Source organism: Lates calcarifer, linkage group LG1 (assembly GCF_001640805.2).
Source record: "Lates calcarifer isolate ASB-BC8 linkage group LG1, TLL_Latcal_v3, whole genome shotgun sequence".
NCBI lineage: Eukaryota > Metazoa > Chordata > Actinopteri > Centropomidae > Lates > Lates calcarifer.
Genome location: NC_066833.1, coordinates 5,929,050 through 5,952,850, shown reverse-complemented (window position 1 = coordinate 5,952,850; position 23,801 = coordinate 5,929,050). Strand labels below are relative to the sequence as shown.

Genomic DNA, 23,801 nt, shown 5'->3' with positions numbered 1-23,801 from the left:
CAGACTTGGAGGTTAAAGGGTCAGGCCTGGTTAATACTTGGGAGACTGCCTTAGACTCTCAGGTGCTTTATAGTCTATATGCTGTAAGTTTTTTATCCCCACTTTTCATCAACAGAGGGCGCTGCTGCCTCTGCAGTTGACCCATAGTAAAAGCACACGATTTTGCAGCCTGTGCTTCATTCCGTTTTGTGTCATGTCACTAGACGCTGGGAAGTTGCTTCTGTGAAAGCTGCACTGCTGCTACTTGATAATTGAGTACAGTGAGTGCAAACACCTGCGGGGGCGGTTTGGGAGTCAAGTGGACTCAAGTCTGAGGATGTTTATTTAATGTTAAGGTCAAGGTTTTTGTAATGGGTGTGGGCTTATATATGTTGACGATAAGGGTGGGCTTAATTTCAGCTTTTTCATTTTTGTGTATGCGTTTGTGTGATTGTTTGTAAATATTGCACGCCTGATCTGATCGGAAGGTAAGCAGGGTCGGGCTCGGTTTCACGCTCTGTTTTGTTCTTCTATTTTATTTCATGTCACTTTCAGCAATCAGAAAAGTTACACTGCAAAGTTACCTCTGTAAATTATACAAGTAGTTTCGACCGAGCAATCTGATTGGTCAGGAAGACATTTAGAATGTGCTCAAATCAGCATGACAGCACACCTTACTCATCACTAAAAATATTACTCCGCCATATACATTTCACTTTGTTGGTAATAGTTCTATAATCGCAAGATTACACTCGAGGGTGTCCTTTAACGTCATTTGAGCAAAGCGCATCGGCTTTCTCCATCAGCTGTGTCGGTGACACGGCGCTATAACTTAAAATTCATGTAAAAGATTGCAGTTGCAGAAGCTACATATGTGTGAGTAAATAAATGCAGCGTCTTTGTTATAACGTGGTTAGTAAAAGTAACATTTATTTGTGCAGTAGGCTATTGATTTGGTCCGGTCAATTCCAAGACCTCGATAAAGCATTAATGTCAGCTCAGAGTTCGCTCATCTGGGACTAGAAAATCATTTCTGTTGCTAGGTCGTTACTAAGGGTCTGATTATTTGCCGTAGTGGTAAACTCGGTTCCATTACAAATAGGAGTTCACTGACGTGACTGATTGTGTTCCAGTTAATAGTTAGACCCCATGTATTTCCACGGAAACGGGAAAAACACTCGCCAAAACCTTTTAATTTTGAGAGGAAATTGCTCTTCAACATGAACAGATTTTGATTACACATTTTATTTTGTTGGTAATAGTTGTATAATCGCAATATTATATTCGAGGGTGTGCTTTAACGTCATTTGAGCACGACAGTCGATGCGGCCAGGACCGAGGCGCTCTCGGTTAATATTGCTTAATGGAAAACTTTATGGAGCTATTGTTTAAGTTTTCATTTAACTTTATAAGACATGCTGCTGAGCCTGGGAGCTCCCTGCACTTTTTGTTAGAATTTTAAAACAAAGATGTCTATTGACTAAGATAAAAAAAAAGGCTTTAACATGTTGCAGATCTGAAAAGCTGTTTAATAAACATATGCTTAAAAGCATTTAAATGAAGTTAAGGGTTGGAGTTTGTATAATTCAAAATTTTGATGCCAGTATTTTCACTTTTACTGCAAATGAATATTGGCTCCAAATAACGGTTATCCGCCTCCTTGACTACTAATAATCGGTATTGCTTTCGGCCCTGAAAAAACCATATTGGTCTATCTCTAGTTAGTGTTGAGTTTAGATTTGAATAAAGTTTTTGATAGAGCATAGGTTTTTGAAACAGGTAATGGAAAAAAATATGGGTTTGGTAACAGAATAGTGAATTGGATAATGCTTCTATATGACGATGCAAAAAGCTGTATAAAAATGAATGGATCACTCACTGATGTTTTTCCTATAGAAAGATCAGTTAGACAAGGATGTCCTCTGTCTGCTTTACTTTATTCAATATCAGTTGAGCCGCTTGCAGCACTAGTAAAAAAACAATTATGAAATAATAAGCTTTCAAATTTCAAAAGGTGTAAATAGTGTGATTCATCAGTTTGCAGATGACACAACTTTCACAGTAAGAAACATGGACAGGATCAAAAGAATCATGAAACATTGAAATATATAGAAAAGCATCTGGAGCTAAAGTAAACATTGAAAAAACAGAGCTGATGTGTGTGGAGGACATAGACACAGCACAGATTTCATTAAAATCTGGGGTGCATATTGGAGTGAAAGCTAAAGAAGCTATAGATGCTACCTCATCAGGTATTCTAAATAAAATAAAACAAGCATTACATTTTTGGAAAATGAGACAGTTTTAAAAAAAAAAGATTTTTTGTATAAAAGTGAGGTATGTGGGGAAAATTGTTTGTTTATGGGGATGAAGAAAAACATGGTGGAAAAGATACCAGTTTTATATCAAGAGGTATTTAGTGCCTGGGTAGACTTTATTGATATTGATATTGTTATTGATTTATCATAAAATATGAACGAATGAAAAAAAAAAACGGAACTGAACCAACCACCATTTCTGAACCCACAGATAAAAGGGAATGGGAAGATGCTCTATAACAGATTGTTCATATTAGCTGGAATAAGAGAGATTAAGGATATAGTTTATGAATATGTACCTGGTTTTCTACCAGCCAGGGCTATTTATGATAGTGTGGTGAGTGCATGACAAGGTAGATAGGATCACAGTTGAAAATGCTTTTGAAAATATCAAAAAAGTCTGCCCAGGAGCTGGGTAAATGTGACTGAAGGGGAGACTGTACAATTCAGGAGAATCTTGGAAGATAGATTTTACTGGAAGAGACTGGAAAAAAATGTTATTTTTTGGTATGTGAGGAGAAAGGAAGGATGTAAATATTATTTGATCTGTTTTGTTTTTAGTCATGCCAGGTATGCAATATGGCCAAGAAGAAACCTGTTTTGAAGAGGGTGGATGTGTGTGTGTTGTTTGAGTTGTTGCTGAGGAGGGATGTTTATTTAATGTTTAAATATTTGAGTAAGGATAGTTTTTGTAAGTAAGGAAAAGTTTTTTGTTGATGGGTGTGGGCTTATTTGTGTTGATGATAAGGGTGGGTTTAATTTTAGCTCTTGACTTTAAATGGGTTTGTTTTTGTTTTGGAAGATGTGAGGCCTGTCTATATAGTTATGTTTTCTGGGTTTTGATGTGTAAGTTATCAAACTTCCTTTTTTGTGTGTGGTTTTGCATGTGATTGCTTGTAAATACTGTAAATTGATCATTACTCTTGTATTCTTGATAACTTAAAAAAAAAAAAAAAAGCCCGCCTGATCTCGGTAGCTAAGGTCAGGCCAGGTTAGTACTTGGATGGGAGACCACCCGGGAATACCAGGTGCCGTAAGCTTTTCAGTCCCTGTCTTTCATCAGCAGAGGGCGCTGCTGCCTCTGTACTTGATTTGTAAAAACACTCTGCTGTGTTAAACATTGGTCTTGGTTTGAACATTTTATTTCTCATAAGCATCTGGGCAAGACAACAGGAGATACTCCTGTTTATCTGGTGCCTCACACAAATCTTTATGTGAGGGATGGAAACCAATTTTCCGAAAAATGATAAGGTCAGAGTTTTCTGACCTTTTTATTTTTCGGAGTTTCTCTCTCTTCAGAGTTCACAAGTTGTAATGTAGAGTTTTAAAAGTAGGTGGAGCCCATTTTCCACCTTTGCTGTCAGTTGTGACAATTTTCCCACACTTTAAACTACTTGAAAGCCACACACATCATAGACAACTCCAATTTGTTTAAGACGCTACCTCAAAAAAAAAAATATTTTGAGGTAGTAATACTTTCAGATTCACTGAGAGTGTTGACTAGTGTGATATTTTTGGTTTAACATGATGTAAAGTATGCTGTCAGGGGGCTAGGTAGTGCCACTGCATGAAACATCAGACATAACATAAAGTTTAAAAACAGTTCACAATGACTCAAACATACCTGAATATCCATCCTCCAAACTTCACTCAGATCCCCCAATTTTCAAGGCCTGAGAATAAATTTGACTTGTGTAAAAACTCTAGAATCTGAACTTCAGTTTGACTCATTTTCCTCATTTATTTTAAATGCAACAGCAGGTTTGACACCAATAACAGACATGTGCTCCGCTGGGTGTCCTTGAGCAAAAGACATTTCATTGACATTGATCAGTTTTAAACTGTATGTTGTTCGTGAGTGTCACTGAAATACACCATGATGTAGGCCTTGTGATTATTTTCCTGCAGGGCAGTGAGCATAGGAAGTACTTCTCTTGGATGAATTCTCCCTTCCAACAATATCATAAAACAGACAAGTTTGATGTAAAAACAAATTGAAATAATTTTATCAGAATTACACATTAAAATTAAGTACTTCAAAAACGGAACTGATTGCACATTTAAAAAAAAAAACCCAAAAAACAGGGCAGCAATATTACATTTTTGGCATATGTGCTGTTGCAGTGGTGGTGGTGATGTGTTATGCAGACAATTTTGAAGCTAGTGACTGCAAGGGAAGAAAAAAAAGGTGACAGATCTAGGTTCAGCTGCACATAAAATGTAAAAAAAACTGACAAGGAAATGATAGAGCCTTTATCAGCTGATCTAGACACAGTTATTTCAGACCATGTTTCTGCATAAGATTGTGGAAGTATACTTGGTTAGAGAAGAAGACTACTAAACTGACTGGGATCTGAATGGCTATATAAACTGAGATAAACTGATTAATGTGACTACTTTTTTGACTAAGACAACATTTTTCAAACATGTTGCAAAAAACAGACTCAGGCATCTGAAATTATTTACTGATGTACTAGCTAACTAGCTCATTCCCAAAGTGACTCAGGTTGTATCCATCAAGCAAGAGCCACTGCTTTTGGAGTGCTTGCAACTGCCTCCTGGCACTATTTTTAAAAAATATTTATTTATTCATTTATTTTTTGTGTGTGGGAATCTTGAAGCACTTTAGTGTAATGTCAGTAATGTAAGAAAATGGTGAAAAAAAATCTGAATGGGCATATTTAAAAAATAATGATAAAAATTATTTTGTCCAATCAAGAGTCTAAAATCCAAAGGTTGATAAAAAACTAAACAAAACAAAAAAACAACAAACAAACAAAAAGTAAACATTAGAGATACTATAATGTTATAACCAGTGAATTTTTGCTTGGAAAAAAATAGCTGCAGTAATTCTAAAACATGTAAATTAATTATTTTTGGACTACTGGTCAAACAAAATGACACCTGAAGGTGTGATGGTGGGCTGTGGGAAATTGTGCCTAGTTTCATAGTTTTTTCATAGACATTTTATAGACAAAATGCATGATTGATAGATAGATAGAATAATCTGTAGATTAATTGATGATGAAAATAATTGTTAGTTGCAGCCCTAGTTGCAAATGTAAAGAATTTAATAGGAGGCCTCTGGGCATGGGCACTGTAGTCTGCCATAGTGCCTGAGGGGTGCTAGAGAGGCAGTGTTGGTTAAAAATTGTACCTCAACCTGTTCTGATATGAGCTGTCGTGATGAAGAGGGGTATTTTCTTTTGACTGACATGATGTCTAAGCCTATTGCTCTCACCCATGTTAACTGCTGCTCATTGTCCAACATCAGCTCTTCCTAGGTTTGCTCTAAATTAAGGTCTTTTTTTTTTATCAGTACCTGACCAAGATGGCAGTGTGTGAATGGTAAACCTCAGTGCCAGGCTTCAAAATTTCAAAACCTCACGAGTGGCATCATTGGCGGTAAAGTTGCTGGATATAATGTTACCACACAAATGTGTGCAGGTTGAGTGTTTTTGTGTTTCAGGCACTTGTTCCCTAGGGCTACTCTGGTCACTAAAGGTGTTAAGTGGACTCACCTTTTATAACTAACAAGCAAAGTGACTGACCACTCATTAAGATGACAAACAAGTGATTGATTTATTAACTAGCAAACTGATGATAACCTTCTTTCAGACAGAGTTCATTATGGCCAACTAGCTGCTTGGTCTGCAAGCTATCAAGCATTAATTGCAAAGTTGACTGACTTACTGATAAATTAATGGAACAGTCTGTTAATCAAGTCGGTGATGAAATGGTAGAAATTTGTTTGAATTTGCTGACTTATGTGCTGAGGCTGAGCTCACACTAGCGGAGGTTCTGTTTCCTTTTAGCTGACTTACAAAAAGTATCTGTTAAATCAGTGTGCATTTAAGCATCAAGTCTTCTCTCTTAGGAGTCACCAACCAATCAGCAAGAAATATGCTTAGATCAAATTATGTAAATATAAACTCTGTGCAACAAGCTGTATGCTAGTTTGGCAACCACATCAATATTTCATCATATTTTGAGAATAGAGACCAATGTCCAGTCAAACTCATTCTCTTCTGACACTTCATAAAAACTTAAAATAATTATAATAACAATATCTTTCCAGTATTAAATAATCTTATATAAAAACACACACAAAAAATGTTTGAAATAAATGGCAATGCTCCTTCTAAGAGTGCCCTGCTCCCCCCACCTCCCCCCAACATTTCTATACACACCATCTCACTTTCGCATCCTTCCATTAATCCCTCCTTCCATTCTTCGGTAACTTTACTTCCATTGCCACGGCTCCATGCAGTACCAGTTATTTTGCAGCAAAGTGTCTCTGTTGCCATTGTCGTTCAAGTCTTGTCTTTTGTATATTTCAATGCAAAGCTGCACAGACATTGTGAAAAAAGCTTGATAGGGGATTTTTCTGGCTTGCTTGTATACAGATATATATACATATATATATTTTTACTCATGTCATTGGATTAAACATCTATTGGTAATGATAGTAATAATGAGGATAATAGGAACAATCATAATCTGATATTAAGAGTAGGAAACACGGCTTGGTACTTGCTCGGAGATCCAAGGGTGGATGGTTTAGGATGAGGAGAGACGGACAAGTCAAGACAGACATTGATTATTTCTTCTCTGCAGGAACGATGAGACCTAAATAGTTCAATTTTTTAGGCTCCACCCACTGTCCTTATTTCCTACCACTCACTGGTCAGTTTGGTGCTTTGGTCCCTTTTTGGAGGAGCGGGAGGTGGGCCTCGCCGCAGTGTTGCATAGCCTGAGATGTTGGCATGTTTGGTGGAGTGAGAGTGTGTGTGGTGGCGAGACAAAGTGTGGGAGTGTCCTCGGATCCCCTGCTGCTGCTGCTGCTGCTGCAGGAGCTCCGGAGGGGGTGGCGGAAGGAGCGCCATGTCGTCCATGGTGCCCACAGGCTCCATCTTAGAGGAGGGGATGAGGTGGGAAGAGGTGAGTGAGCCATGGCGAGACACTGACTTCCTCTTAAGGGTTCGGTTAAGGTCTTCAAGGAAGTGAGGCTTTAGTGCCAGGGAGCCCGGCCCTGCTGATTTTGGGGAGGTGGGGGGGGCAGGAGAGGAGGAGGAAGAGTAAGAGGACAAGGAAGGAGGTGGTGTTTGAGACAGTGGAGGCGGAGAGAGGGGCATTGAAGTTGTATTGTCATACTGGGTGGAGTTACTGGTTCGCCGATTCAGTGTTGGAGGGGGGACTGCCCCCTTTTTCAGCGAGCTGTGTTTCCATGACGACGACGTCAAGGAGGAGGTTGCCGGCTGTTGATGTGGCTGCATCTGAGGCTGGGGGTTCACCACAGCGACCTTAGGGGGGTGATGGAACTCTGACGGGTGAGGAGGAGGAGGGAATAGTTCAGAGTCACTGGGCGGAGGTGGGAAGTAGTCAGGGGATGAATCGAGGTGAGGAGGCTGGGAGGGGGGAGGTGGGGGAGGAGGGGATGGGAAGTCAGAGGGCTGATGGTGCTGGCCTGTTTGCAGCCCCTGGAGTGCCAATGGGAGGTTTGCTAAGTTCAGCTTCCCTGGCTTAGGGAGTGGAGTAGGAAGTGTAGAGGAATCTTTTGAGGGAGACCCAGTTGCTGAGGAGGAGCTGGATGAGGTACCCGTCTGAGGAGCTTGACCAAATTTGTTGACTAGGCTCTCCACTTTCTTTGGCCTCTCATCTTGGGTCTCACCTGAACTAGATCGGATGGAGGAAGCTCTCTGTGGGGTCGGTGGAGGCCCTCGCTTAGTGGATCCTGTGGACGAGGTGGAAGGCGACTTCTTTATAGGGGAGCCTGTCTTGGAGGAGGATGATGGAGGAGGAGGAAAATCTCCTAGGGAGCTGTCAGGAGGAGGCGGGGGGAACTCTGGGGACTGTGGAGCCACAATGCCTCCTGGCTGCCACTTTGGTTTGGCCTTGACTGCCGGAGGAGACTGTGGTGCAGTGAACTTAGATCCTTCCATGGAGTTGGAGGCAGGCAGAGAGGAGGGGGCAGCGTTTCCTGGGAACTGATTGACAATCTGTTTGACCAAAGAGGAGGTAGCGGCCACAATGGAGACAGAAGAAGAGGAGGAAGGAGAGAGGGCAAGGTTTTTGGAGGAGAGGCTGTGCTGCTTTGGCAGAGTGGGAGGCGGCTGATTTGGGGAATGTCCTGTTGAGAAACTTTGCTGCTTTCTAACTGGCCCATGGCTGCTGTGGGGTGGTGTTGGTGACACAGGTGAGAGGGCAATTGGAAGGGAAGATGGACCCGAAGGTTTGGGAGCAGTTTGAGGGGGAAAAACACCAGTAAAGGTTTTGGGTGGTGCAGGGGGAGGTGCACTTGGGGACAGAGGCCGGAGAGCTTGCAGGGAGGCAGGAGGAGAAAGCTCAGCTGGAAGTGGGGGAGGAGGAGAATTATCATCGTCCAGTGCTGGGCTGAAGTCGTACACCATGTTGGGAAACTTCTGTGCCAGGAACTGCTGGAGGCCAGTGTTGGAGAGTTGAGGGCAGGAGTTGGGGATGGACTCTGGAGGGGGAGGAGGTGGCAACCCATTGGCCTCCAGGCTCTCCGGTGGAGGTGGTGGGAGGTAGGAGGGCTCCTCCATCTCGTCCTCCAGTGGTGGTGGTGGAGGGAGAGCAGAAGGGCTTGGTGGACCAAATTTCAATGCAGCCATGGCTGAGCCTGGAGCTGGTGCTGTGGGTGGAGGAGGAGGGGGAGGAGATGGTGGTAAAGGAGGAGAGGTGCTGTAGGCAGCTGGGAGGGTATTGTAGTTTGGTTTGGTGGACTGGATGGGAAGGGCAGGTGGTGTGGCTCCTGGCAGCTGTGTCCTGGACTGGTTCTGGCTCTGCAGGCGTGCCAGTGTGCTGTACTTGACATATGAGGAGGTAGGTGTTGGCTGATGGGCCACACTTGCAACAGGGGGAGGAGGTGGTGGTGGAGGAGGCGAGGGCGGTGATGGGGAGGAATCCTCAGATGGGACAAGGCCATCAGTGTAGCTTGTCCGGGAGGGCGGGGTCTGAGGCTGAGAGAGAGGGAGGGGCTGAGGGGAGAGGGTAGGTATCTGGACAGGGATAGGCCTACTGATAGGGTCGATCTTCATCATCTGGCAAGAGAGGAAGGAGAAAAGAACAAGAAACACAGGACAAGGAAGGGGTGAAACCGTGAGAGGAAGGAGCAGAGAATTAGGGAGAGAAAGAGGGGAAGGTGGTAAAGACACCACAAGAGAAAAGGATGACAAAAGAGAGAAAGAGAGGCAACATTACAACAAGCAATAAACAACTCTACTGTTGTCAATGTTTCTGACAACCAAATAATCCATGACAAGATTAGAGACTGGTTTCGATAGCCTGTTTCATTTTGGTGCCGGTGACTGTGTGATAGTCAGCAGCTAAAAAATGTTGGTATCATGCCCAGCAAGTTAAAGAGTGATGCCAAACTGTAGATCAGTTAAAAAGACTTTTAAGCCATTAAAATCAGCATTAATCTCCAATATACAGCGAGGACACTTATCTAGATATCAACAATCCTAAACAGTTTGGTGTGTTTATTACAGGACTTCTGACTCCTGAAGCTGGGAATCATGAGGAATATACAGCAGAATGAATTACCACTCGACTGCAGAAGCCACTGTTGCTCAGCAAAGTTACATTCTGTTGCTTTAAAATAAGGACTTGTGGCATTTTTGATAAATTAAATGAAACAATCTACTTGAAAACAAACTACCTGAAAAGATTTGATAAGGAATTTGAAATAGATTCAGATTCAACAAAATGCTATCGAACCCTGTCCCTAGACAAGATGCAAGAACTCAACAACAAACCAGTGCAGTCTGAGAACACAACCATTGAAACTCCAAACACATCGCAAGACTGAATAAGGCCAATTACAATCAGAGCTTTCCCACCCACTGACAGCATTCTGATGTCCTACCATTAACACTTTGAGGACTGATTTTACTAGAGGTAAATTAGCTAAGGTCAGCCTATCTATCTTTTTATTTTCTAATACATAAAGCCAATACTTAAGTAGTTTAAAATTTCGTCAAAAATATTCTGAACTGATTCAAACTCATTAGCTTAGCTTGTTTGTTAGGTTTAGGACAGATTTAAACCAGTGTTGTCTCGAACTCTCTCTTAAGCCCTATTGCTGTATCAGTTTAACTGTTAAATAGACCTGAGCTGCAACTGTGATGCTATGTGACAGAGCAGCCTCTATCAGACTGGTTTATAAGTTCATAATCTGGTTAAAACTGTGTCTAAAATGTCACAAATGTTCCTAATTGTGTCAGTCTGGTCATAAACTAGTTTTAGGCTGAACTGTGTCTGTTTTTGTTGCATTATTTGTTGGTTAGGACATTCCATCACACCACATGGTTAGAACAAATCAACAGTTCAGCTGCAGCCATTTAAAAACAGGAATCCAGTAGAGAGTACACCAGACAGCTCACATGTGTATTATAAATTCACCTCAAACTTGTCACGACATGAAATTACACTTGATGTACATATCCACTACATGCAATAATCTTAATGACGATTTTGATTCTGAGCCTCTGGTGACCAACAACCACAAGTATTTGACATTGGTAGCTGTAACCAAGTAAAGAGCAACACGAGAGATATAGTCAACCATTCAGTAGCTTTCTAATTTGTATTTTCTGTATTTTTTTAGCTTCTAAAGGATTGGGACAGTGCTCAAAATGCTAGCAAATATATTTAACCACTGGAGGTTAAAACAGCAGTCCTTTGTCCAAGGATGAAAATTGAGATTTAATGTCTTTCCATATCAAATTAGATAGAATTGAACAGGATCTGAAAATTTTAAAGAAAAGCAAATTTATAATGCCTGCTAGATCTCACAAATCATCACACAAAACATCTTTACCATCAAGTGGCCTAAATGTGCAGTTACTATAAGGCATGTAATAAAATTAATAACTTTAATAATTAAAATTAAAGTAGAGCAGTGGAACTGATGTAAACTGGTTTAAACGAAGGTCACTTCAAAGAGCCAACAAAAGAGCAGTCAGTATTTTAAAGGCTGCAGCCAAACTGTTAACATGCCTGTTACATCACTTCCTGTCTAACCTCCACTCCCTCCTCCTCCTGCACAAAGAGGGACTGGCATACGTCCCTTCACCTTTGACCGCTGGCAGGAAAGCAGAGGGGAAATATGGGAAACGTAGTCCACAGGTAAATGAGTCAATGACAGAAAAGGACAGGATGTGTGTGTGTGTGTTTTCACACCTCTCCTTGCGTTCCTCTCCTCCAGGCATCAGAGAAGATGGAGCTGACGACACTCTGGGAGCGGGTGTGGCCCGCTGATGTCATCTCTGAAACGCCACTGTCTGATTGGCTGGAGTGGTTGGACTGGGACTCTGAGGTATAAACAAACAGAGATTGTATTTCAGAGGTTGTTGTTATTAAATGTTTAATGTTTTTGCTTGAGAATGGACTAAAACAACTAACCTATTATCAAAATAGCTGTCAACTAATTTTCTCTCAAATTAATTAATTGATTAATCAACTGTTAGATTTCTACAGCCAAGGAGGACAGACAAACCTGGAAGGCTTGAGGAGCTGGATCCTGATTTGATAGATGAAGATGAAAGGGAAGACCAATCGTAGGCTGCCTCTGTCCTTCTCATTGCCTCCTGGAAATTGATGTACAACTGCTTCCCATACTGATGGACAGACAGGCAACATGAAAACAACAACAAATACATTAGCTGGATTGAAGCGGACTGATTCTGCAAGGATTTACTGCATTAGCCCGATTACTGGATGACCCAGATTACAAAATGACCCCCTTTTTCCAATATCTCTTTTTGAGAAAAATTCTTTTGAGGATAGGAAAAACTGTTTCGTCCAATTGCAAAAGTTTCCCTGATACACCAATAGTCTAGGGAGAGCAGAGTCCTCATCACTGAAGCCTTTTCTCTCAAAGTGTAAAAAATGCTCTCTTGCGTCAGGCCAAGACAGTTTGCATCTTTTTGTCTTTTTGAGCTCATCATTTATGACAAATGTAATTCTTGGTGAGTCGACAGATTTTCTCCCTTGTTCATTTCTGCAGTAAAGACGTTGGGAGACACTATGAACTTGTTTCCACTCATAGTGAACCATTTCCTCTATCACAGCAAAACATGTTACACCAGCCTTCAGAAATTCCTGCAGGTTAAACTCAGCTAACTATTTAGGATTTAAACCCCCAACTTTTCAAACCCAATTAGGACAAGTTATTACCTTGGCGATGCGAATGCTGTTGATCCATTGCTGGAGGGTTCTGACATCATCACAGCAGAGGTACTTGATGTACTGCGACTTCTTCTGGATTTGAGGGTGCTATACACACATACACTATGTATTACTTTACAGTATAATAGTAATGTTTACTAGTCATTTAACTACTACTGCTAATAGTAATGGAATTACTGTATTATTAATACCTTAAACAAGAGTATAATTATTCTATCTGATGTTATAGTGTCTGTATTTTCTTTGAAATGATATACCATCATACCACTAGGTGGCACTGCAAGACAACAGTGCCACATATCACAGTAGTAGGTAGTGGTCTATCCCAAACCTCATCACACTTGTGGGTTTATGTGTATGTGTTTGTGTGTAAATGTACCTTCAGCACCATACAGTAGTCTGTAGGAGCCTTATACTTGCTCTTGTAGTCCTGGCCATGATAGACATTAACATGATCCAACTGGAGAAAACACACCAGGTCTCTGGATGCCTATGCAAACACACACATTGAGTTTCAAGTATCGTTTTATGATTGAAAAACAAACAAACATTATATTAAATAAATTCCATTTGTTGTCTTCTTTTCATTACACACACCTTAGCCTTGCCCTTTGGGACGTAGTAGATGCCAGAGGCCCTTAGCAAGAAGTAGCGTTTCTTCCATGACTTTTTCCCATCCTCTTTCAACCACAACACTCCCTCCATCTCAGGGACAGACACTGAGCTGCCACCAAAACACTCCTGACATACATACAGAGAGAGAAAACATAGTTGTTGGTGTTCAATTTACCCAATTAACCTTATTTGCTTTTTGTTTCTTCTTCTAATTCAGGTTAACTCAGATAGTTTCATTTTGCTGCTGTTCTCACATTTATAACAATATTTCTGGATAGATATCTAGCGAGTGACAGAAAAATGCAATACATTAAATGCTACCCAAAAAACACGCAGAAGCGGTGAAGTACTTTTTGTGAAATTAAAGCAACACTATGAGGGGTAATTCATTCTGTTAAGCTCTGAGTTGGAGCAGTTAAGTGGTTTTCATGTACAGAAAGCAAAGCCTATCAATCGCTTGACTGGAGTTCTGACTGTGTAGTCCCACTCACTGAACTGAAAAATGGCCGAATGGTGTATATCCCTCATGCTAGTGTCATCACTGGATATCAGAGATGATCTCTGGTTTTTAATGACTTTTAAGTCTTTTTAACTGATCTACAGTTTATCATTATTCTTGCCTGGGTCCGATTGAGATCGTACCCATTCACCAATGTTACATGGTGCAAGAACAGGCATTTGGGGTTCAGAGTGGGAATGACAGAGACACCATTTTCCCTATAACAAGTCAGTGTATTACCAAAATGATCCTGAAGCTATTTAAGGTAAAATAGTAAAATTTTGCTTTAAGGGAACCAGATTCTGCTGTTTGACGTATATAAAATAAATTGGGAAAATAAATTTGGATTCATTAACAGCACTGTAAAACTAACATTCACCATCAGCTTCTGTCCATCCAGTGCCATGACAGTGCATGACAGTAATAGTTGATGCAAGGCCAAATGCTTTATGTATGAATCAAACAGACAACCCAGTATCTCCATAACTGGTATGCTCATCCACTCTGAAAGTGTATCATGTCAGACTGTTACTGAACCCAGGTTTCCTTTCACAAGACTGTGAGATGTAAACTTTTGTAGAAAATTTCTGTGTGAAGACACAATTTAGGAAGCAGTGGTGTTAAAGAGGAGAAAACTAACCTCTAACAGAGCTTCTTTGTTTCTCTCTGCCATCTCACATGTCTCCTTCCGCCCCAACAAATAGTTCTGCAGCAGATAGGAAGCAGGAGTGAGAAACGAAGAAGTAGGCAGACAGGTCACTGGTCAGTAATATATGAAAACACATCTATGTAGTTTTAGTTATACAAGTTGCCATTTGATGAACCTTCTTGTGTGTTATATGTGTGTGTTCATCTCACCTGGGGGTTTTTGAACAAAGCATACTTCTCGATGCGTTCTGTGAACATCAGGCGGTTTTGGCTGTCTCTGGTCCAGTTCAGCAGGTTCTCCACCAGGTTCTCATGATCCTCAAAGATCCGCTCTGCACAGGTTGAATTAGATATTTTAGTTTACTTTCAGTAGTATTTTTAGTTTTTTTTAGTTTTAGTTTACAATTCAGTGGAAAAATCAATCAGCTTGATATTTTTTACTTTGGATATCAGCATTGCTCTCAGACTCAACAACCTGTTTATTATTTTACCTCGACCAAAGAGAATGGCGATAAATATCAGTGAGTGTGCATGTCCAGGGTTCTGTCAAGTTAGATTTTACAATTCAACAGAAAAAATAAGTGGATATAGCAAGTATTCTATCAATTACAGATTTGTATTAGAATATTTTAAAATAATAATCTCAACCCCAGGTCTCCAGGATAATATGAGAAGGTTATTCTGTGTCCTTGAGTTAGAGATGGTTTTCCTCTAATTTGTTATGTTGTCTGGCATGAGATACGGCAGTAACCATTAATGCCATTAGGAGTTCCTATGAAGTCTCCACCCACAGCAACAAAACACTGCACCAACACCACCTGAATACATCCAAAAAGTAAATTGCCTCACATTTTCTAACTTCATAAGAATTTGAAGCTTATTAGAGATTTCTTACTGTGGCTTGGTGTTTGACTTGACTTGCACAGTGTTTTGTAAATTTGTGGGGGGGGGGGATTAAGAAGACTGTTACTGCAGGGACCTCAAAACCCTGCGCTCCTCTCTTCCTCTCTACTGCTCTATAGAGGCAACCTGCCCTCATTCCCTCTCTTTCTCCTTTTTAAACTCAATGTCTCACACGCCAGCTGCCTTCCACTGGCTTTCAGATGTTTTCCCATGAGGACCGAAATGGACACAACCATGTCAAGCTGTGACCCACATTGAATTTGTGGACTACTGTGTTGACCTCATTAACAAAAAGTGCCTGTCTCTTTTTTTATTTGGGGCCAGATGTATTTAGCCAGTATAATGTGGTTCCACTGACACTGTGAACTGTGTTGCCTGGTTGGTTGCTTTCGCATACTAAAAACAATACCAGCCAAACTTCAAAAACACTATATCCTCTCTGTAGTTTGCATGACACAATAGTTACAGCTTTAAAAGCAATCAATGAGATAGCTATAGTAATGACAGACAACCAGTTATTTTGTGAATGAAATAAGCATGTGGTAAGTAATAAAGTAGCTCTTCACAGCAGATGAGCAGCACTAAGAATTATTTCCAGTTTTCATTATTGTTCATTTAAGCACCATATAGAGTTTTGTGAATTAAGCAAAGATCCAAGACAGCGCAATGTCAGTTACAGTATCACAATCAATCAATCACAATATTAAACCAGTATAGTCTTCCACTGCAGGTATAAAGCTGCAACAAATAGTCAAGATTGTAACTAATTGCCAGATTAATTACCAGTTATTTGATAATGCTTGCAATTGTTTTCTTAAGGAAAAACAACAAACATTTGCTGGTTTCAGCTTCTCAGATGTGAGGAATTGATGCTTTTCTTTGCCACATGATTGTAAACTGAATGTTTTTGGGTTTTGGACTGTTGGTTAAACGAAACAAGCCATTTGAAGGCATCTTGTTGCACTGTGGAAAATTATCCAGAGTATTTTTCATTCTTAAGTATGACGTTTTACAGGCAGAACGATTAATCACTAATAATAATAAGTATTGCTCATTGTAGCCCTACGTGCTTAATAAATCAGTAATCAATCAACATAACATCCTAGTTACATAACATCCTTTCTATGATTAATGTGTTTCTATTTATTTTGGCATGCACAGGAAACAAAAATTTATAATAGTAAAATCAATACTAACTTTTTTATTTAGTATTTTAACAGCAAAATTACTACTACTACTACTACTACTACTACTACTAATAATAATAATAATAATAAGGAAAACAATTACTATTTACTACTCTGTTATTTCCTGTAGGCTAAGCAGGTCAGAGGTTAGGATCTGACAGGAAGTCAGTCTCTTGCCAAAGGGCACTCAGCAGGGTGCTGGTGCTGCTGGTGTGTTTGTATGTGTAGGGTTTGCTGTTTACCCCATCCCCCTCCGCTACAGAGACTAGTGATTCCCTTAATTAACACAAGGGCTGATTTAAATCTTCCTAAGGCCGAATCCTGGCTGGATTCCTGGGAATCCTGATGAATCCAGGTTTTAGAAACTCACGTGGAGTAGATTTGTGTAAATGAGGAAAGCTTTAGGTTTGACTGCATCGAACGTGGCAGAACAAGCTTCACTCTACCTCCTCTCTCTCTCTCTCTCTCTCTCTCTTTCATAACCATGCTGACTGGCTGTTGAGCAGAGGCCCTGAAGATGTAGGTTAGATCACACGCATCGCTGTACTGGACCCACATATAAAGACTGTGTGTATGTGCATGTCAAAGAGTGTTAAGTGGAGCTGAAGCTCGTAGTACAGTGTGTGCTGACAAATACACTCACCCCCCAAGGGAGGTGTGCGTCTGTGTGTGTTTGCTTTGTCTCACACTGTTCTTCCTTCAACGCACACACACTTATACACCTGGATATCAGGAATTGGATATCAGATTGTGTCACCCAACAGGCTCTACAGAAGTAGCTGCAGTACTGCGACAGTATTTGCAGTATAAGCTATTACAAATGACTTAAATCTGTTGCTAAGTAACATCTGTAAAAATGTCAACACGTAAAGCAATAGACAATGAAACACAGAAGTCACGACATTTCCAAAGCATAAATCCAATACATCAATATTCTCTTAAGTTAGGTATGATAGTTTTGTTATGTATATTTTTTGTATATTTTGTTATGTTTTGTTAGTATATGTTATGCATAAGACTTGTTTCAGATTATTAAGTGTTAAATTTATTAGTATTCAAGGAATTTAGAGTAAGAGGAAAATAGCTAATCTAATTATACCACAAAACAGACATTAATTACTAACTTAATGTCTTTTCTGCCATACATTGTCTTACCACTCATGTAAAACTAAGCATGAAATTGTTGGCAGTGTGCAATATGTTTTAAATCAATAATACAGAGATCTTGACTGTTGTATTTACAGGAGAGTTGCTGCAACTGCTGCATAGCTTCTATGACAGTAGTGACTGATAGCTAAATGTTTTATTCCATACTATATTTTATTGCAATTTTATTATCTTAAAATGTTGTAGTTAATATATAAATACAATGTGTGGTTTTTTTTTTTTACATTATAAGCTATATTATATTTATTGTATATTTCTATGCAAACACAATCACACAAGTATCATTACTTAATCATATTATATACTATTCTCATGTATGGTGTAGTAAATGGTATCATATAGGTCTACAAGTAACCTCTATTATTTTCGTACTGGATTAATCTGCCAATTATTGTCTCCATTAATTGAATAGTATATTTATAAAAATGCTGTTACAAAGCCCACTATGATGTCTTTAATGTACTGTCCCTAGCCTAAAGCTATTCATTTTACTGTCATATATGAGAAAGTAAAATAAGCAAAAACACTCTGTGCGGAGTTTGCATGTTCTCCCTGTGCCTGCGTGGGTACTCCGGCTTCCTCCCACAGTCCAAAGACATGCAGGTTAGGTTAATTGGTGACTCTAAATTGCCCATAGGTGTGAATGTGAGTGTGAATGGTTGTTTGTCTATATATGTTAGCCCTGCGATGGACTGGCGATCCGTACAGGGTATACCCCGCCTCTCACCCAATGACAGCTGGAATAGGCTCCAGCCCCTCCGTGACTCTTAACGGATAAGTGGTATAGATAATGGATGGCTGGATGGAGTATTATATACTGTAACAGTGCTTTGCTGCCATTAACACCACTGTCAGTTCACTTGAGACCGAACTGAGCTACTATATTTTTGTGTGTGTGTGTGTTTGTGTGTGTGTGTGTGTGCGTCTGTGTGCACTGACCCATCTGCAGCTCATTGATGGTTTCCACCAGCGACCAGTCTGGACTGTAGCCACAGTGGGATTTTTCCAGCAGACTGTCCAGAACCTGAAGAACAGGAGACTCGACTCAGCACTTCTACTGTTGACGATGCTATTACTACTACTGATAATGCCACTACTGTTATGACACTACTATTTCTAATGGCAGTACTGCTAACAACATGATTACTACTTCCACCAGAGCTAATAACGGTGCTGCTAGTACAACTCCCACTGATACTACAACTATTTAGGGGTGTAACAATTATGAAACCATGACCAAAAACCACAATATAAATGTCCATAATCTTGTATTGCATTATGGAAAGATGGAACCACAACACCCCACAGTCAATCCCAACCCATATTACATTACAAATGTAACAAAACCATTTTTTATTTCATAATTTACATTATAACACATGTACATGACAACTTTTTTAATTCTATTTTAAGTAAGGAAAAGTGGGGTCATACCTGTCTGACTGTCTGCCTCTCGTCCACCATCATGGTCTTTGAGCTCTCGTCTGACAAATGAACACGAATCACCAACTATGGAGGAAAGAGAGAGAGGATGATATTTTTACACTGATAATATCAAGTTCTGACACCTCTATATCACATTCTTGATTCTGGTTGTTTTAGCCACTTTTTCTACCTGTTTTACAATAATCAGCTTCAGACAAGACAATTTTATTGTTGGTTTCTCATCAGATTAATTGGAGCAACCTGATGTCTAAAAGACATCACTGTAGAAAAACAGCTTCCAGAGCATAGAGCATGAAATAGACTGCATTACTTTCACCTATTCAGAGAGAAACAGACTACAGATTGGTCATAAGTGGATGATCATATTTCTTTCAGTTGTGCTGAACTACCGAACCAAAGCTTGTGCACTGAGCCATATAGTAAGAATGCATAATGATACATTTCAGTATACATGCATTCCATTACTATATCACGACATGCGTGTATGGATACATAGGACCCCCTCTGGTATATGTAACTTAGCATATTCTGTTGTTATAAATACTGGCTTATGAATGAGAAATTGTGTATCCATGTTTTTTTCACATATGCATTATTTGGCTGCTAATATTTAAAAGGTAACTGGTATTTTTGAACCTGGGCCTTATTTTCCCCATGTTTTCAGGTGTAAATGGTTGATAGGGACAGATCAGCAGGTCCTGTGTACTCATTGGTAAAATTACTGATAGTGATATATATATTTTTTTCTTTTCCTGGTTAAACACAAAGGATCTTACTCTTTAATACTCTTTAATAAAAAGACATATCAGCAATCTGAGCTTCTCAGTGGCCAAAACAAGTACTTTAGTGGACATACTTTGACATGGACAATTGTCCATTGGATTACGTTGTAGCAGGTTGCCAGGTACCCCATTGTTGCTCAGTAATTCAGTAATCAGTTATTATAGTATTTTAATTATTTTATTGTTCACAAGACCATAAATATGTAGTCTTTTTTTGTGTGTGTGTGAGTCAGAAACTGATCCACTGTCACTTTTTTGGAGCTTTGTGCAGGATCAACACACAGATGATTAGACTTAAGAAACACACATACACAAGTGCATGTGCACACCACACACACACACACACACACACACAGGTAGCTGGATTTCTGTCTGTGTGAGTAGTAAATCCAGATTGTCAATCCAGTCTCTCCCTCCCTCTATGAGATTGGGATTTAACTTGCGATGATCATTATGATGAGTGCTCTGAGAGCGTGCGTTCTGAGAGCGCATGTTGACCCCAGCTGTTATTGACCAGAGCTTTCAATGTGGAGTAACACTGACCTGACCCAGAAAACTGGGTCTGCTGGACACGTGCCAGCCATAGACTCATATACAAATAGTCCAACACGCATCCTGCACACACACAAATATACTGAGCACATATTTCTTTAATGTCTAGCTTTTTTTACATGTGTGTATGCATGTGAATCAGACTTACCTTCTTCACCTGGGCCTCCTTTATCTTCTCCAGGGCAACTCGGATATTCTCTGCCTTCAGCTTGGCAGCCTGCTCCTCCTGCACACACACACAGTGACAACAACAACAGAAATTATACACCTGTCAGCCAGTATAAACTCAATAGCATTGGCAGACACATTTCTTCAACACTCATTCCATCTCAGTCTGTATTAAGGACACACATGCTCATTAAAATCCACTGGTCCTCTCACCTACCTGATTCCTCCAACAGGAATTCATGTTTATTTTTAGTTGATTTTTCTCAAACAGCCAGCGATTCTGTGTCTGTGTATCAAATAAAAACTACTGAATCATGTATTAAAAAAACAAAAAAGAAAACAAGACGTCTCCAGAAAATCCCGGCGTTTTTATCAGCAAAGCACAACAAACAAAGTATTACTAGTCCTCCGCTGCATTTGCACAATTTGTCCTAACACATTACTCCTGCCTAATAAGGCTTCTTCCAGTAGAATTTTTATCGTATACTACAAGTTTCCTGACAGGGTGAAAGAATGGTGAAGATGAGCAGATGTGAAAGCAGCAGCCGGGGGTTAGTCCCAACAAGACAAACATGCACTGCCCAAGGACCCCAAAGTGTGAGGAATCATCAGACATGGTTTGCAACAGAAAACCTGCCTCTCCTCCTCCTCTTCTTCATAATCATCATCATCATCATCATCATTGTCTCTGTATTATTGTGGCTGCAGGAGAATGAGACCGGATTAACGCTCGGATGCTACATGTTAGTAGATAGTTATTGTCTCTGTGGAGGATTATCCAAATTTCCCAAATACACACACTGACTGGAAGGTATGCCAGTGCTTCTCTGCCACTGCAACCAACAATCTAGAAGATGGATGGAGATGTGAAATAGTGCGGTCTGTTTTGCCACAACTCTTAGATGAAATGCTCCGATCTGTAGTCCCGGCTTCTATCTCTTTGGTTCAGTACAAACACCCCGTTTGTCAACCTTGGATGGTGAATGAAGGAGCAGAAGTAGTCAGATAGCCCTGATTTCACTAGAGCAGAGCGCAGACACAAACACAAGATCTGCAAGCAAAAATAAGGGTAGAAACACAAGCACATGTAAATAGTGCAAGAATGATGATAGGAAATTTAGTAGAAATAATGAGCAACTGACTGTTTACACTGTGACTGAGCTGCAGGGTTTACTAATCTAGTTATTGACTGATTTACAGACTGCCTCGACTGAGAGCCAGATTTACTCACTAATTAAACAGGAACTCTACTGACTGACTAGCAGACTAACTGATCGCCTGGTCAGTGAAACAGCTGACTGTTTGGTTTACTTCCAGACTGACTGACTGACTGACTGACTGATTTACTGACTCAATCCCCCTGCCTAGCTAGAAAAATCAAAATGAAAGATGCTACCTTGTCCTGTCACATCCTCCCTGGAAGAGCGAGATAGAGGGAATGAAAGGAGGAGGTGATGGATGAGGAAGAGACGGATGAGGTTGGGGGGAGGGGCGTAACCAACTTACATGCAGAGGCACTGATCTCTTTATCTCAGGCTCTCATGCCCCCCCCTCGCGGACTCTCCATTTCTCTCTCGCTCTCCCTGCAATGCAATTCTTCATGTCTTTCCTCTTCTCTTATCTGATTTGTTTTTCTCAGCGTTTTGCCCTGATCGCACTCTCACTACATTCGTTCTCTCTCGTTCTCGTTCTCTCGCTCTCTCTTTCTCTCTCTCCCTCTCGCTCTCTCTCTCTCTCTCTCTCTCTCTCAAACACTCTCTTAGTATGCCGCCAGTTTTGGGAGATCTTTCCAGTCACTGCACATGAGTGTCTGTGTATGCCCTAGCAGAGGTGCTCCACTTTAGCCGGTCAGCTTACACAAGAAGCCAATCTCCTAATCAGAACCCCCCCAAACCCCCTGAAATACACACAAACAAACAAACAAACAAACACACACACACACACACACACCAGTCTGACTTACTGAGGTATTAAAAGCCATGAATTGTCAAGGTATCACAATGCAGAAAAAATAATTTTTAAAAATGATACAAATCAGTGATGATATTTAACAAAACTATAGGCAGACAACATATGAAAACTTCAATTTTAATTACATGGCATTCATGTGGTTGAAAGCAGTAACTTCTACAATATAACAAAGTGTTGTGGTAATGCTTATTTTATCTGTACTAATTATAGGTTAAACAGGGTGATGATTTGGTACACTTCAAATTATTTGTAAATGCTAGGATAAGACAATAGCAGGTGAGCTACACATGTGAAATACGTCTACAAACACACGATTCCCCATATGTGGAGACTAATAACTCCTGTAATCAGGAAATCAGGAAAGAACAGACCTGTAAAATAAAGTGTTCAATACTGTCAAAAATGTGATGTTACAGATTTAAAATGGGTTTGAAGACAGAAATGTGGCTAAGATGCATACATTTTAGAATTACATTATATCAGCAGATTGCATTTTAGCCAGGTAAAATGCTACACTATGAGTAATTTTGTTAGTAGTAAACCTTAAAATAAAATAGTGTTTTATGAAAACTAGTGCAGTGTATAAATATTGTATGTAAATTACAATTAAATATTATATAAAAATTGTGTATTTCCATTAGCATTTATGGCTGCTAGCACATGGGGAAACTGAAAAGACAGTAAAAATAAATTGAATGGGCACTGGCAGGTTACAATACGTGTGGTCGCAAAAACCCATTTGATATTACGAAAATTTTAAATTATTTTCAACTGTTAAAGTAATAGCAATGCACAGACCTAGACTTATATAACACCTATTTGAGCTTAAAATACAGCGAAAACTAATGCGGAGATGACAAAAAGTAGCACAGGGGATTAAATCTGACAAAATATATTATATAATACATTATCCATTAGTGCCTACATTATCCATTAGTGCCTTTTAACATTTGAACTAAAAGTGTAACTGTGGGATAAAAGTCACTAAAAAATGTTAAGCCTACAAAAATGTTGGTGTTAGCATCTTATAGTGTGTATGTCAGACAAAATTAGCAGTATTTTTTAACACCATCTATTTAAGTGTTCCATGTGCGGCCATTAGTATTAGCGCTTTAATGCTAACTGACTATGTGTCAGTTGTCATTAAAGTGTGTTTTAGTATTCATTCATCATCAACAGAATGTTACATGCCTGATGTGTCAGTTCACATTATCTTCATCATCACATTTTGATTGATTTCCACATATTAAAATGCAGGGTACTTTGTGACTGTAAGGTAACTCTGGATCAGTATTATCATATTAGTATTATTCATATGAATCTTGGTGATTTTGAAAAATCTAAAAATCCAACC

The 23,801-nt window shown here is 39.8% G+C and overlaps 1 protein-coding gene across 12 annotated transcripts in view; it reads right to left on the bottom strand.

Moving 5' to 3' along the window:
• Positions 1 to 1,897: 1,897 nt before the first annotated feature.
• The window catches only part of raph1a (Ras association (RalGDS/AF-6) and pleckstrin homology domains 1a), a 119,559-nt gene continuing 97,655 nt past the window's right edge, over positions 1,898 to 23,801 (bottom strand). For all 12 annotated transcript variants that reach the window (XM_051068678.1, XM_051068654.1, XM_051068571.1 and 9 more), the window contains 11 exons: positions 20,457 to 20,534; positions 18,963 to 19,037; positions 18,468 to 18,552; positions 14,482 to 14,603; positions 14,264 to 14,329; positions 13,107 to 13,250; positions 12,889 to 12,999; positions 12,498 to 12,596; positions 11,818 to 11,938; positions 11,502 to 11,632; positions 1,898 to 9,358 (listed from right to left, as the gene is read on the bottom strand). In XM_051068678.1, coding sequence (XP_050924635.1) covers positions 6,971 to 9,358; positions 11,502 to 11,632; positions 11,818 to 11,938; positions 12,498 to 12,596; positions 12,889 to 12,999; positions 13,107 to 13,250; positions 14,264 to 14,329; positions 14,482 to 14,603; positions 18,468 to 18,552; positions 18,963 to 19,037; positions 20,457 to 20,534 — 3,420 coding nt within the window. In that variant the 3' untranslated portion in view covers positions 1,898 to 6,970. The remainder of the gene's footprint in view (positions 9,359 to 11,501; positions 11,633 to 11,817; positions 11,939 to 12,497; positions 12,597 to 12,888; positions 13,000 to 13,106; positions 13,251 to 14,263; positions 14,330 to 14,481; positions 14,604 to 18,467; positions 18,553 to 18,962; positions 19,038 to 20,456; positions 20,535 to 23,801) is intronic.